This window comes from Balearica regulorum, chromosome 1, assembly GCF_011004875.1.
Source record: "Balearica regulorum gibbericeps isolate bBalReg1 chromosome 1, bBalReg1.pri, whole genome shotgun sequence".
Lineage (NCBI taxonomy): Eukaryota > Metazoa > Chordata > Aves > Gruiformes > Gruidae > Balearica > Balearica regulorum.
Genome location: NC_046184.1, coordinates 125,253,457 through 125,270,173, shown reverse-complemented (window position 1 = coordinate 125,270,173; position 16,717 = coordinate 125,253,457). Strand labels below are relative to the sequence as shown.

Here is a 16,717-nt window from a genome sequence, read left to right as displayed (position 1 = left end):
ACCTTTGCATTTTTGAAGAAATTCAATTAAGCACTCCAGTGGAAGAGAGTTCTCCTTTTCTCCTAATTCCCCTACCATCATTTATGGAACTCACTTCAGCAGTACAGTATACACAGGGAAGATGTAAAAAAGACCTAGCTATCTATCAAGCTGTTTAATGACTAACTACTATAACTTTAAAACAATATAGCTTTAAACAGTTAGCCAAAATGGAATGTATGCATTTCTATTTAATTTTAATTACTTTATTATAGCACAAAGAACTTTAAATAAAACTATCTCGAGTTAGTTGCATCGCAAAAGAAGACCAAAGTTAACATTCACCATATTTCAACATCTCCCTGAACTAATAGCAGAGAGAAAACATGTGTGCCAGCTTCAATTCACAGTCTTCTTGTTTTGTAGCTACTTTATGTGGCTTTAACAAAACTTATTATGACAGAAGAAAATGGATAAAACACAAGTTATTTCTATTATTTATTTAAGAGCCTCAGCCAGCATGATGACATCACTGTATTGGGTACTGCTTAGCCATAATAAAAAGATCACATTTGCTTCAGGAAACTTGTATTTTAAAGGGCTCAATTTCCAATAAAATCACACCTCTGATCTCACATAAACTTATGTTTGAAATCCATTGGAATTTTACATCAGCACAGCAGTCTATCTCCTCTTAACCACAATAGGAACATGCAGGAACAACTGCATCTCATGATCTGCATTATATGCAGTACAGAAGACTAAATGAAGAAAGCCAAGCCAGGTAGACTCTGCCCATATAATCTATTGCAGGCAGCAGGGTAGAGAAAGCAAGAAAAGAAAAAAAAAAAATTAAAAAATGCAACAAAAGAAGTAGCTGTTGGGAACGTTAATACACTGGTTTAAAATTTCTTTAATAATATAATGCAATGGGGAAAAAAATTAGTAAATTCTTGAAAGAGATGGCCTAGACCAGCAGGATGTGGCAAAAAAACCCAGCAAAACAATAAAACAAAAAACTAACCAGGAAACAGCTATCAAGATTAGAGTACACTTGAAAAGACTGTAAAAACTTCACATGTTCCAAGTATTCAAACACTCTTCCAAGAAGCTTTGCTAGAGAGATGAAACACAAGTATCTCTCCTCTCAAGATCCAAATATATATAACTTCCCAAGTGTGAGAATTGAACATAAGAGGTTAAAAATGCTGGTGTCCACTCATCTCTTGTGCAAACATTGTGGATGGAGATCCACAAGGTCGGCATGAGAAGCAGCCAAAGGAGGGAGTCTTACGGTGGCAGGATGATCCTATTTTGGCTGAAGAATGCAGAATAAGCAGATAAATGGTTTCTACACAGAATCTTGAAGGCCACGGTGCCCAGAGTGAGACCTGTTGCTTGATTATACATGAAATTAATATTAAAGTTGACATCCCTGAATATGATAATGAGCTTGAAGTACAAACATATATGACTATAGTACTCGACTCTCACATTAAATGTCACCCCAGGAAGGGGACAGCCAAGGTTAAGGTATAAAGGATATTGAGGAAAATACCCCTGGGGGTAGAGAAGAGATTGAAGACCCCGAAGAGGCAGACGAGGGGCTGTGCTCCTTCCCCTCCACCCAAGATAGGGACGCTTTCTTGGTAAGCATTGCACCTTCACCTTTTGGTGAAGAATACCCGGAATAGCATTTTGCTAGCGCTATAATCATATATCAGCAGTATTGCAGTAAGTGTATTTATCAATGGTAATTCCAAACTTTTTCTATCTGTCGTCTTAATAAATTACCTATTCTTTTTCAACTTTGCGAAACTGACTCAGTGAAAGTCCTTTAGGGGGCTCTGAATGCAAACGTTGACTCTGGTAAGTGGCTACACACATAATCCTTTAGACATAAACCATTGACCAAGTCTGGGACTAAGACTGGACCTTGCTGCGCTGAGGCTCTTCTCTGAGAAGGAGTTTAGAAAGCGAGGGGGTCCTTTCTGAACCTCATGACTCAACGGGAGGGCATCCCTCAGCCACATATCAGACTCGTACCCTTTAACGTGACACCAAATAGACAGGAATAAGCATAAATTCTAATTGCAGTGAGATTTTTTTAACAGATATGGACCTATGCAAAAAGAAAAACAGTCAAGTTAAAGGTTTTGGGTCTTGGTTTTTTAACACAGGATGAGGTTTCTTTGATTGGTTTGGTTTGCTGGTTTGGATTTTTTAGTGAAGATGGAATTTACCCCAGGAAATGCCTAATTTCAAATGTTTTCTTATTTAAAAAAAAAAAAATAATTCTTAATTATTACATTTTTAAAACATAGTTTGGATGCAGATTTCCAGTTACTCATTTTAAAAAATAAACAAACAAAAAAACCACAAACAACTGCAACTGGCTTCTTTGAAACACATTCCCAAACCTTAAGTATTTTCTATGGCAATCAAATATTTACATAATTAAATCATTATACTTGTATTACTGAGCACATCATAAATCCATGGTACTGTAGAGATTAAGCTAAGATTGTTTTTTGGTTTCCAAAACATGAGCCATAAATCCATATGATTAACCACTGGATCTAGTATTATGAGCCAGGCAAACACGTAACAGCTATTTTACCTGCCAACCAACAACTGTGATATTAATGTCACTAAAGCACAATAGATATAAAATTATCTTGGTGGCATATTTTACCAAATAAACAGTTACAAAAAATAAGTGGAGTGTTACTGCAGTTTAATGTTGTATGGGAAACTAACCTTTCCTACACTCTCAGTGAATCTCATCCTAGACTGAAGATTATCTTAAAGTGAACAGTAGACATGATTGAAGAGATCACACAAGTTGTTTGTAAAAGGGTTAAGTCTTTTCATGCTTTTTTTCCTAAACCACCAGTGCACTTTTCTTTCAAAATTTTATGCACAAAACATGCAGACCCATAATTTCTACAAGTTCATAGTGAATTATGTGTAAGTACATAGCACCCTATAACCCATACAGAAATAAAAGCTGAAAAAGAATATAATTTCAAAGAAAGAAGACTACAAATAAGCTAATAGGTAAGACAGAAGTAGCAGACATTTAAAGAAGCCAGTCCAAATAATATCAGCAACTTGCAAATATTTCTGATACAATAACACATTATCTTGCATTATATTTATGAATTTTCTGAACTTGCTGTCACATGCTGTAAAACTTAATTCTGTTTTGCAAATGTACAACTCTTCAAAGGTACTGCCAGTACACAATCTGAGTGACATTCACCAGAGATGATAAAAATAAACACTGTATTTGAGTTGGCCAAAAATCTGAGTTTGTAGCTGATAAGAAATTTTGTTTGTGTGTCACAAAAATACATAGTAATTGGGCATAAACCTAAGTATAGCCTTAACAATTTTTAAAATCACTTATTGTAATTCTTGATGTTTTAGGAAAAGTAGCATTAGTGTTTACTAATTATTGATACATCAGTAGAAATAATATAATGTTATTAAAAATGTACAAAAATGCATAAATTTTTAAATAGGAAGTGAGGAGAAAAACACATCAGAAATAAATAAATTCAGGGGAGCGGGAATGTCTGTCATGCAAAACAGAACATTGCAAATATTTCCTTGAAAATATTTTCAGGTTCTTCCATCAAATTAAAGACTTTTGTGGACATTTCATAGTGATAATGCAATTTTTAATTGGAAAAAAAAAATCTTTTGACAAGTATTTCTCAACCAGTGTTACATCACATATACACTATTTTCACAAAATGGTTAATGATGCATTTTAAATTATGATTGTGTAGAAAAATATATTTATTATATATTTAGTGACCCTTCAGCGCAATAATTGAATATCATCTATCTATAAACAGCAGACGTGCATGACACAAAATACATTTGGGAAAAGAGTGATTAAAAAAGAAACAAAGTGTATTTACTTTTTCAAACAAACAAATAAAAACAATTATTATAGCCTGTCAATTTTTTTCCTTGCAAAAGCCAGTTAAACATGAAGATTTGAAATACTTAATCTACCACAAGTCCTTTCCAGAAAGGAGTCACCAGTAGCATTATCATCCTAAGCTGTCTTACCTCCACAACACTACCCTAATAAAAATTTTCAAAAAATTAAAAATAGAAAAGTAAAAAAGTAAAAATAGAAAAAAATTTAAAGTGCTCCCTAATCACTTTTTTCTTCTAGGAAACATTGGGAGAATATATTTAGAGACAGCTATTTTTAATAGTAAAATGATCATATTGAATACTGAGTTCTGTATTACCTCATGAAAAGTCACCCCTGTCTTTCAGTCAAAGAAAAGCATTTAGGGCTTTCCATTTAAATTTCTCTAAAGCTATTCAAGAAAGCTATAACAGCATTGTTTAATACTGTGTTCTATGAGAATAAGAGTTTACAAACACCACAGAAAAAGCAGCTAATTGAAATTGTTATTTCCAAGTCTTCTAATGGTTGACAGTTTTTTGCTAAAAAGAGACAAAATTTACAACTTGAAAAGGCCCAAGTCAGGCTTAACTATTTGTGTCCTACATTAACAATGGCACAACATTACAATAAAAAAATCCCAAAACTTTTAAGATGAAACGAGGAAAAACAAATCTGTGGAAAAAAATCAAGACATAAGAGGTAAATGAAATGTAGGAGCAAGTATTTCTTATCTAAAGGCAAAACCTTACACATTTCAGGCTAGCATGAGACGTTTGTGGGATTGCTTGATTTTTAAAACAACTCATATACGGAAAAATTTCCATGGAAATTCCTTTCTATCTGTACATGTAATTTGTAATGTTAAGATTTTCATAAAAAACTATGATTTGCAATAGTTTATGGGATTCATCTGTCCTAATTTAGGCATCTGAAAGCTGGAACTGTCAACAGAAGTTTGTCATTCTAATTTCTCTTTATAGACAAAGGAAAGAAATATATTCCAGAGCAATTTCCCCTCATCCTCAGATAACCACCTAGCCTAAGTCTGATAAAGTATATTTAGAAGCTTATTTTTTCCAACCAATATGCATGTTGTATACAATAAGACATATATCCATGCACACACACATAGATAGGCACACACAATCACACATGGATTAATGAAAATGATTCGTGAATGTGTGACCTTATTCTAAAACACATACTATCTTTTTAGAATTAGGCAACATATGTTTCACTATAATCTAGTTTTGCAAATATGGAAAATTACTATAATTATTTTTTATATAAGTGATTCAGTAAGGAGGGAAGACTTTAAGAGTAGATTCAAACTTGTCTAATGCTGATACAGAATTAGAAATTATCAAAGTTATTACAACCAATTTAGAATAAAGCAAAAACAAAACCCCAAACTCTCTCTAGGATCTTAGAGAGACATCACCTCAATTAACTTCTTACCTGTGTGCTGCTCTGGAAAAAAAAAAATCTTGCTTTTGTAAGGAAACCTACTATTTGTTTTCAGTGCAATTGACAGATTAATTACATAGCAATAAACAGGTGTTAGCGAACTTTCCACAAGATTAAACTGCAAATAGCAACAGCAGTATATGAACTTTTGACCATCATACCCAAGCACAGGGATATCAACCATGTCATCTTCTACTAAAAGAAGTAGTCTGTCTTCAAGATCTTCTTCACTCTCAGGATAATATTCTACAAAAGCTGTAACTTGAAGTCCAGATGCAACAGGTTTTTCTGGATTTTTCACGATCAATTTAAACTGAAATTTAAAAAAACATAAATATTTTTTAAATTGTTAAACATTTCTAGATTAAAAAACATATACATGTGGTTCATTTTCAGAAGAATACACAAATTGATTTAAAATTCACAAGTAACTTTAAAATACACAGGATTTTATAAAATTTTTCTTCCTATTTACTGAAGTCCAGACTTTTTACAGTAAAACAGCAGGACAAAATGAGTAGTAACCCATCAAATTACAAGGAATAGTAGGTTTAGCAAAATATAATTTTGAGTCTTTCCAAGAGAGCTTTTCCTACTGTTGCTATAAACCTTCTGAAGCAATGCAAAATTAAGTCAGCTACTACTCAATGCAGAATCTTTTTAGTACCTGAGAAAGTAAGAAGGATTAAGTCTCAGTTCAAAGCAGCAACAAAAGAAGACAGCATAAGAGTTTTTTCTAGGTCTGATCAACCTTCCGCTGACGTCAACAGAAAGTCTCACTGTATGTTGAAAATCTGCTTGAAAGGCCTATGGCACCTCCAATTTGGGGGGTCAAATGAAAGAGAAAAGAACCCCAGAAAGCGGTTGACAGAAAGCATCTTTTTCCTCTCTCAAAAAATAATTCTGGATTTGTCTCTAGGCATCTGCTTATATCCAACACCTCTTGCACATCTTTCCTTGAACAGAATACATGAGTAGTCTACTAGCACATAGTGGGAAATCCAGCACTTCCCACATTCCTAGGAAAGCCTCACAGCAAGGTCTAGAGCTTCTCTGGTGTTTCAGACTCCTTACAATTCACATCACTCTATGCAATAGGTTTTTGCTCTACATGTTCAGTTTAATTAATGTTTATTTCTGAAAGGGAGTCATCCCAGCATTATTTTAAGTTTTCTGTTCTAATTTACATTTGAAATACCAACACAAACAATTTACCACTTGTTGATTCTATTGTCTGAACATATCCCTCTATTCCTTTAAAATTTTCCTAGCAGTATAAACACTCAACTGAAGGAAATTTGTTATGCATCATGATTATGGGCTTTATTTTGAAAGAAAGTCATGTTTTAATTTTGAAGTGTGTAAAATTTATCTCTTCTCTTAATTAATTGTTAATTAAAAACCCATGCATATTCTTTCTATACAAGGGAAAATAAATATATTGTACTAAGAACTTTTAATGAAACCTACAGAAAACTGCTTTGTCAGCTAAATTCCTTGAAAGGCATTTCTTGGCCATGCACTATGACAGCTCAAGGAAGGTTATTTTTCAGTTCTTGCACTCTATGAATGTAACATCTCAGGAAATTTACAGATGAGTCACACACTGCGGAGCTATGTAGTCACAAATAGCAGCATAAGGTCTGGTAATGTGAAAAGGGCAACACAACAGACCTTTCCAGGAGCACATGAAGTGGAATCTTGTCCCCTAACCGTCATATTGGTCATCTCATGCACAATAGCATTAAAATACTCAGCAAAGGCATGAGATACAGAGGTAAAAACTCATAAATTATGATTGAGTAACCTTTTCTCTTTCCTAAAATTAACTGTGTCTTTCCACTTCTGGAGCACATGAAAAATTGATAACGCTGATGAAAACTAACAAAACAGAATAAGCACAGCCATACAAAATCAAGCACTCTCAACAGTTTCCAGCTCATTCCAAAATTCTTCAGTTACAGTATAATAAAAATCAAGCTGTCTACATCATGCAAATTAGCAAATTTTAGGAGGGAATAAAATGCATACACAGTCTTGGCCACTCTTGCCCTCAAAAAGAAAGGCTGAATACTCAGATAGTGAAATTATCCAAGGTACTTCAATTGTCTGACAATAATTTTGATGACTAACCTGCAATATACTTATTCAGAGTTCAAGCTGCTGTGAACACAAAACAACATCAGCTTCTGTTCAACCCCCAATTCCAGTTCAACCCTTTGATCCTAATTTTAACATAATTAATAGATAATAAAATAGGTAGATGAAAGACCAATATAAAACTACTAACCACAGCTGGGTTTTGCTGGGCCCACATATGTTACAAGTCAAGGGCTAAACTGGTTAGAATTGTAAAGATGCATTTGCCTTTAAAAAGTCCAGCTATGCAATGATTTTTCCAGAACTAATCAGATGCTATTAACAGTAATCATACTATCTAGAGAAAAGATTGAAAAACGTTCTTTTCTGAGAAAGCTCTCCACAAGCAAGCACCACAAATGGACTACTCCACTCAAAAAACTTCGAAGAATACGATGCAGAAATGAGGTAATAGAGCTATCAATCAGCCCTATGGAAATCCAAGCAAAAACAATTTCAAAAGTTGTGCCCTTCAGCTGATCTGGAACACTTCACAAATTTGGTGTTCACACCATAGCAAAATGATCCATTTCAGCATAACTGTCCCTGAAATAATGAGAAATTCACAGGCTTCTTGAGGGATAAAATTTCTGGAGAGTGCAAAGCCAGCCAGCAAAGCTAAGCAGGATTTGTTACTGACAAGGGACTTGATGTAGTAAGACATACAAGAAAGCTAATTTATTTCTACTGAAACTATGGATTTAACAAACAAGGAAGCTCTCTTCAAATTGCTCACAATCTCAGGAAAACATAGTACTGGGAAGGCCGGAGTTCATTTTGTTCTGAACTACAGGCTTCAAATGAGCAGCCTCATTTGAAGCACTATATGAGAACTTTTTTCAGTTATCATAGAAATAACACCTACACGTTCTCACAAGAAACGGATAAACCAGGACACTACCTCCCTCCTGCAGTTCAGACAACTTCAGCTCAAAAAATTGCCTCTTATTCTTTCTAATTTATCCAGTTTTTCAACTATTTTAAATTAATTTCCAATTCACTGACAAATTCCAGTCAGTCTCAAAAGCTGCTCAGGCATCCATTGTAGCAGTTTCCATTTGCAGTGGCTCAACACAGACGAGCACTTACACCTGCCCAACCAGCCTTTTACACAGGACCCACCTAGCTGGGCAAACCTGTGCGCTGATGTGCCCCCGCAAAACTACAAAAAATAAAAGTGGCATCACAAGACACACTTTCCTCCGGCAATGTTCTGCAAGGAGAATCTCAAGGAGAGCCTGGCAAGCACAGACCAAGTTCCTCAGAGCAAGCCCGGGAGGGAAGGACACAGACCCGCGGGACTCGGGTTGGGGTGTTCCCACGAGGAACTACCGTTATTCACGCACGCTGGAGCGGTGCGAGGTGCTGTACAAACACAGAGCCGACAGCTGGCTTGTGGAGAGAAGCAGGCCTCGACGCCGTTACTCACCCCCGCCCGGGCCCGGGGGGGGGGGCAGACACTCCCCGCCGCATCCCTCCCTGCCACCCCTCACCTGGGGCCGGCGCGGTGGCAGCAGCTGGAGACGACAGCTCTCCAGCCGCCGGTTCTGGACGCTGAGCGCAGCGCGGTAGCGGCCCCCCGACACCGTGTCACTGAAGCGCAGTTCGGCCGGGGCGATGCGCACCCCCGCCACGTCCCGCCACCCAGCCGCCATGGCCGCCACGGCCTCACCCGGGCGACCAGCGCGGGCTGGAAACGATCGCTTAGCAACGGACGCAGAACGCTGATTGGAAGCAAAAGAGCGGCGTTTCCAAACCCACCAATCGGATGATGAGAGATGGAGTAGAGGCAGTGGCAGCGGAGCGGGCTGGGTCTAGGCGTCCCCGGCCCGCGATGTCGTTGCCCAAGGGAAGGGACTTTTAGCCTGAAGCTGTGGTGTTTCCCTGTGGTCTCCCCAGGCCTGCAGCCTGAGTCTGCTCTGCTACGACCTCGGACGCTGCCGCCTTGGCAGGTGCAGGGGGCTGTAGTAGGCAGACCTGTTGGGACAGGTGGAGGGCAGCCATTTCATGGGCACCAGATCGGGCAGGAGCTGGAAGGAAATAAACCCCCATCCCTTTGGCCTGTGTTTACCAGAAAAGAGATACCTGAGCTGATGCCGCCCTGGGGGGCTCGGGCTTTTCCAGCATGGTCCCTCTTGTTCACGTGAGGTGTTTTCCTGCTACAAGTCCCTCTCCAACAACGGCGCGGGACAGCAGAGGGTGATACAAACTGGATGCTCCTCTGGCCTTGGGTTTCTTAAAGTAAAGATGGATTAAACTGAAATAAAAATGGCCTGATTTCTTTTCTGGGCATGCACGTTAATCACAGACATGATCTACACAGAACGAAAACAGGATGCGAACACATGGAAAGCTCGGTGCCTGCAGTGCCGGTGACTGCACTAATTGCATGCATTTACTAAGTGGTGAAAGACGTGTTCCTGTTCTGTATCCCTATGCCTTCCTATGCTGGAATTTAAGTGGTAAAATGAGGTTGACAAGAATCCAGCACTTAGGCAGACTTGGAGGTAGATAATGGGCCATGTTGTGCTTTGCTTCGGTGTAGCGAGGGGGGGGGAGCAGCAGGGCACAGCGTGTACACAGAACCTCAAACATCAGTTTTGATTAACTCCAAATGTTTTTCCTTGGATTACTTCATTCCCTGAAAGTGCTTGAGGACTCAAATTATTTATATTTTAAAAGTCAAATGTGAGAAGCTTCAAACGTGGATGGCACAGGAGAACTGCGAAGTACAAAAAGGGCAAAAAGCCTATTTTTAGTGGGTCAAGAAACCTAGAGAGAGCAAGGATAGAGAAGAGCCTTTATTTGTGTCACTGGGGAAGGATGCTAACAGGTCTCTTTGTCCCTCTTAAAAATACAGGTGATAGCTACCCATCTGTAGATTACTGGGGAATGAGTGGGAATACAACCTTGCAGGCACTAAGTGTAAGATTCAGGCAGCTGAAGGGAGTTCTCTGGGAAGACTACTTGAATCTGTTTTATGGTAACATGATTGTACTTAACTGACACACGCAAAAAAAAGAAGAAAATATTAAAAGAAAAGATTACCTTATCAAAGAATTAAACTCCCTCTGCTTTTTCACTAGAGAACTGAGAACACTCCTACATAGTTTCTCTGATGCTTGAATGAATTCTTGAGGAAAGTCAAGGGACACAAGATCAGACCTAAGAAATATCTGATCCAAACAGAGAAGGAGAAACCTTTTGAGACTTTATACAGGCATCATGATGATGCCAAAAAGTCACAAGCTCATTAGTTTATCTTACTTTGGGTTATTCCTCAGTTTTCACATTAAAGTAATGTGGAAATATCCTGTCTTTCTGATCACACATTCTGGTACTTGGAAATAAATTCAAAAGTGAACAACTAACTAGTTCCGAGCAAATGTCATATACGTCACTTGTCATATACGATTTCACTGCCATGTAGTCAGTTAAAAACGTATTTTTTCCATTCCACTGAGAATTGTAGCAACATTTAATATTTTTAGCAAAAATATTAGAAACAAAAATTGCTTATGATTTTTCAGTTCAGTTCAGACCCTGCTGGAGGACAAGGGGATCCTTGGAAGGTCCCTGCCCTTTCTGCTCCTTCTGACATTCCTGGTGTCCTATGTTCCTATCTGCCTTCCCGATCAGGTCACTAACCTTCGTTCTGCTAACCAAGCTCCCTGGGAGGCTGTACAATAAACCTGACCTGTGAAACAATCCAGGGTAAAAGCATTTATACATGCACCGCTTTTTTGGCATTGCTGGAGGAGGGTTATCTTTAGCGAGACAATTTCTCAGCTTCAGTTTAGAGCACTAGTTCATGAACAGTTGAAGCAGCACTATTGACAGGATGATAATTGACATTGTGAGTGGAGGCTGAAGCATGCAGCAGAGACAGAATCTTTAAAAATTGATTCTGTCATAAAAGAATTTGCAGCAAATAACGTTGTCCTTACTTTCATTTGATTCAATGTAGATATGTGCATACAAAATTTTTATCAATTTAACTAAATTTTATAAAAAAATTTTAACTGTGATTTCGCTTGTGTATAGAGGAGCCAAGCTCTGCATTAAAAGAATCCTGATCTCTCTGAAATAGTTTGGCTAGGCTCTCTTCCTCTTCTGCAAACCATTATATCCAAATGCTTACTACTGGCATCATTATGCTATCTCGTTATGAAACAATATTAGATAATGGACTCTGCTCCTTCCTTTCCTCAACTTATGCTGGCTTCATAAAATTTTTTTATTAGTCACCTAATAATCATCCCCAAAGAGAAAACTATTGTAAAGGAACAGGCACACTTTGTTTTGATGACAGAATCCTTTATAACTAGTGCTAGGGTATGGATTATGTATATACTTTCTCATTTATTACTAAATCATATGACCACATTAAAAGTGATTTTACTTCTGCAGAAATTAATGCTATTTTACAGTGCAGTAACCTGCACAATTCACATTGCATTCACCTTAGCAGTATCAGATGATGAATACTAAAGCTTCACAGCAAACTTCTCAGAATTGTATTATAGTCACCAGTTTGAAGACTATAACCTTATATAAATTACCACCATACTGCAATTTCTGAGTCATTTCCAATTATAAGCCAGACTTTTCAAACCTGAAATGTGTTTGACTATCTGTTGATATGACGATCTTCCCAGGTTCCAGGTAGAAAACCAGAATAGCATGGTTAGTTCTTTCTATTTAATAGATGAGGCGAATTTGTTTAAAATTAAATACCCCCCAGCTTGTTCAGATCTATCCTGGGGCCATGGCCACTGTAAAATGAGATGCAGAGTCAGAAAACCATCCCCTGCTGCAAAGGGGAAAACATTGTTAGAAAACATGTATTAGAAAACAGCGAAACCTGCAATGCTGCTCCTATCTGCCCATGTTCTTAAACACCAGTCAAAGACGCTTGAGCACCAACCGAGTCGTCTATTAGATCAGAAGGAGCTCTTACTCATCCAGGAATCTCTGAAAACAGAGACAAATCCCTTCAGAAAGTGTTCAATAAATGAGAAAAAGGGGCAGTTAAAATGATCATAAGGGTGGTTTATTTGGTGGTAATTCAGCAACAAGAAATGACAGAGATACCTGAGAAAATTAAACTAATTTGAACAAACTGCCACTCATACTGCACTTTGTCACTGGAATCTGAATCCAAAGGAACTGTGATTTCAACTGTGAATGCTGACCTATTTATTCTACTTCAGGAGGAATAAATATATTTAGAATACACTAGAAGGAAATAGGGCCACTTACTAGTAAACCAAATAAATCAGCTTTTAGGAGTCAGAAACAGACAAAGTCCAAATAATGATGACTAATAAGATATATTTCTTTGCATTCAATCTTGCAAATTGCTCAGTTTAATGTAAAATGAGAATATTCAAAGTGACAGATTTGGGCTCTAATTCTCTGTGAAGGTCTCTTCACTAAATAAAGCATTCTGCGAGAAGCAGAACTACTGAAGATTTTATTGGTGTTTTTTGCTCTATGAAAACATCAGTCTTCACAAATCATGTAAGAATTGCTAATCTCTGAGACGTCCTTCATTCTCAGATTGGGTTGAAAGGAGCAGGACCAAAATTATTGAAAAAAGGAAGCGACAGAGAGATTGTCAGTTAAACAAGGCAATCACAAATGCCTTCCCTTTTTTTTCATTTTAGAGGTACTGTGTAGAAATTGGTAAATGTGAATTGAGTTTGTGTGGCAAGGTTTTGGTAGTGGGGGTACTACAGGAGTGGCTTCTGTGAGAAGCTGCTAGAAGCTTCCCCTGTGTCTGATAGAGCCGACACCAACCAGCTCCAAGATGGACCTGCTGCTGACCAAGGCTGAGCCCATCAGCCAATGTGGTAGCACCTCTGGGATAACATAGTTAAGAAGGGGAAGAAAAAAACCCAAACACCAAGAGTAATTGCAGCTGGAGAAAGGAGTGAGAAGATGTGAGAGGAACAACTCTGCAGAGACCCAGGTCAGTGAAGAAGGAGGGGGAGGAAGTGCTCCAGGCACCAGAGCACAGATTCCCCAGCAGCCAGTGGAGAAGACCATGGTGAGGCAGGCTGTCCCCCTGAAGTCCATGCAGGTTTATAGTGGAGCAGAGATTCCACCTGCAGCCCATGGAGGACCCCATGCTGGAGCAGGTGGAGGCATCTGAAGGAGGCTGTTGGCCCCGTGGGAAGCCCACACTGGAGCAGGGTCCTGGCAGGACCTGTGGCCCCGTGGAGAGAGGAGCCCACGCCAGAGCAGGTTTGCTGGCAGGACTTGCTGGGGGGACCCACACTGGAGCAGTCTGTTCCTGAAGGTCTGCACCCCGTGGGAGACACCCACGCTGGAGCAGTTTGTGAAGAACTGCAGCCTGTGGGAAGGACTCACATTAGAGAAGTTCATGGAGGACTGTCTCCAATGAGAGGGACCCCATGCCAGAGCAGGGGAAGAGTGTGAGGAGTCCTCCCTCTGAGGAGGAAGGAGCTGCAGAGACAACGTGTGATGAACTGACCACAACCCCCATTCCCTGTCCCCCTGTGCCACTCAGGGGGAGCAGGTAGAGAAATCTGGAGTGAAGTTGAGCCTTGGGGGGGGGGGGGGGGGGAGCAGAAGGTGTTTTAAGATTTTGAGTTATTTCTCATTACCCTACTCTGACTTTTGATTGGCAATAAATTTAATTAATTTTCCCACATCGTGTGTTTTGCTTGTGATGGTAATTGGTGAGTGATCTCTCCCTGTCCTTATCTCTACCCATGAACCTTTTGTTATATTTCCTTTCCCCCATCCACCTAAGGAGCGGCTTTGGTGGGCACCTGGCATCCTGTCAGGGTCAACCCACCACAAAATGAAAAACCTGTATCATAAATACATACCTCTCCATTATTTGGCAATATGGTCTAGGGCTCCAAGAGCCACACATTGAGGTATTATATGTATCTATAGAGCAGATGCAGAGTCATTTTGTCAGTGTAATCCTTCAGTTTAGCTAAATAGCCTGAGGACCAAGACTAGTACTGGTACACAGTGCTGAGCTGAACATTTTGGTCTTAGGAGCTCACAGCAATTAGTCTGAAGTTTTCAGCACCAGGCTCTATATAAGAAATTATCAATGGGCCTTTGTTTCCTGCAGTGTGCTCCAATGGAAATGCTTTCTGCATCTGGTATCTTTTTTAGTCACAATGTGTGAAAACATCCTTGTTCATGAAAAATTTAGTAACTCTAAAAGCATCCATATCCACTCACGGATTTCATGTATGAGACAAATATAAAAATTGCTGCTTAGACGGAAAAATCATTGAACTGCACTGAGAAACATGATGAAGATATATATTTCTGAGCTGGGCAAATCATTTCTGATCTAAATAGAACATAACTATGGAGAAACAGCATATATATAGGTAATAGGAAATTCATATAAGGGGTAGTTCAAAAAATCTCTTATATAGATCAGGGGTACCTTAACAGCTGTCTGTGACTTTTAGAGACTACCATAAAATCATGATATTTACCATGTTGAACCAGAGCAGTAGAGTTTCCAGGCTGATATCAAGATGTTAACAGCTATTGGCATCAATGAATCAATATTAAATTTCCACTATACACAACTAAGATGCGATTTCCTAAAGTTGCTAATGCTGGGATTCATCTTGCCACACTTCACTGATATAAAATCAATGTCTAGTCTAAGCTTCCACTATGGTTAAGAGTGTGATAAGTGCGTCCAGAGAATGATCATCCCCCTCCCCTTCCACAGGTATTTAAAATAGAATTCCATATATCACATGGACTTTATACAGGTCTCCTACTATTTAGTTACTTAAACATTTTCAAGAATCTTTTTCTTAGGCAGTAACAATAAAATTATTGAGGAGCATGTTCAGATATTAGTGAATTTATTTTCTTTTGCCTGAAGGTTGAAACTTACTGCCTAATCATTTTGTGGTACAATTATGTGCATTTTTATTATACATGTATCTTTTACATTTTATATGGAATTTATTCAGCTTACTTCCTTAGAATCCAAGTGCTTAGTAAAATAAATTAAATTTGCTTTGTGATCATCTGGAGTGTCGGATCACTCCCTGGTTTTCGGCTTTTTAGGTACTCAACTTTCTGAGCTGCTTGATGTTTTTAATTCCTTGACTTCAATTACTGTTGGAAACCATTACCAAACAGATACGTCTGTATACTTTAAAAGCAATCAGATAATGGTTCAGTATCGTCTTCTATGGTTACTTGTTGCATTATGAATCTACTTTTCCTGAAAATACTATTCCTAGTCCTCATGAATGTTATCATAGCTTGTTGCATTATACTAGGAGGACTCATTTGTCTTCATAAGTTACAGATGAAGGGATACTACCCAACTGAGCTGGGTCCTTATCCAATGATGGCCTTGAGGATCAATAGCAAAGCTTCAGAATTGCATTGTATGGGAATTAGGATAGAACATATCTTGCAGAGTATCTAAGATACATACTCTGGGGAATTCATGTTACTCAGTCGGTTAATGATGCATTGTGTCCACATAGGCTTTCTTTTATGAATTATACACTGATTTTTTTTCAGATTGCTATTTTAACATTTCGTCCCACACTACAAAAAAAAGGAGAAACATGGATGTTCAACCGACCTTCACTATTCCATTCATTATTTTATATATCTCTATCCTAATATTTCTTGCTCACCCTAATCCTTTGTTTATATATTTTTTCTTCAGTTGAAGTTTCTCACTGCTATTTGTTTTCCCTTTTCTAGTCACCTACTATTTTTAAATGTTGCGGTATATCTGTAAATCTATCTGCAGATACTTTTCTTAATGCAGTTTAATATCCTGTCTGTATTGACGTTTTGCATAAAAGAGACATTAAATTGATTTCTTCTCACTGACATCCATTTCTCCTTCTGACTGGTCATATCAACATAGCAGTTTCACAGGTCTTCAGCTCCTCCTTTCAACATGCAGTACTTTCACCTTATCCACACTTCATTTCACCTGCCATCATGTGGCCTAATTTATCAGCTACAGATACAGCATTTTATTCATTATGATAGTATTAGATATGTTTATATTTTAGGCTACATATGGTGGGCATTTTGCTCTTTCTAATTTTTTCCTAGCTATAGTGACAAACATTTAACATAACGAGGGAAAAAAAAAAGGCAGGCTTGCAGGTAAGACACTCATTGAGACTCAAGAGTTGACAT

The 16,717-nt window shown here is 38.3% G+C and overlaps 1 protein-coding gene across 1 annotated transcript in view; it reads right to left on the bottom strand.

Moving 5' to 3' along the window:
- CFAP47 (cilia and flagella associated protein 47) overlaps positions 1 to 9,180 on the bottom strand; it is a 360,776-nt gene extending 351,596 nt beyond the window's left edge. The window contains exons 1-2 of the mRNA XM_075774464.1: positions 9,016 to 9,180; positions 5,545 to 5,696 (exon numbers count right to left, since the gene is read on the bottom strand). Of these exons, the coding sequence (XP_075630579.1) occupies positions 5,545 to 5,696; positions 9,016 to 9,177 (314 nt within the window). The 5' untranslated portion in view covers positions 9,178 to 9,180. The remainder of the gene's footprint in view (positions 1 to 5,544; positions 5,697 to 9,015) is intronic.
- Between the last annotated feature and the right edge of the window lie 7,537 nt (positions 9,181 to 16,717).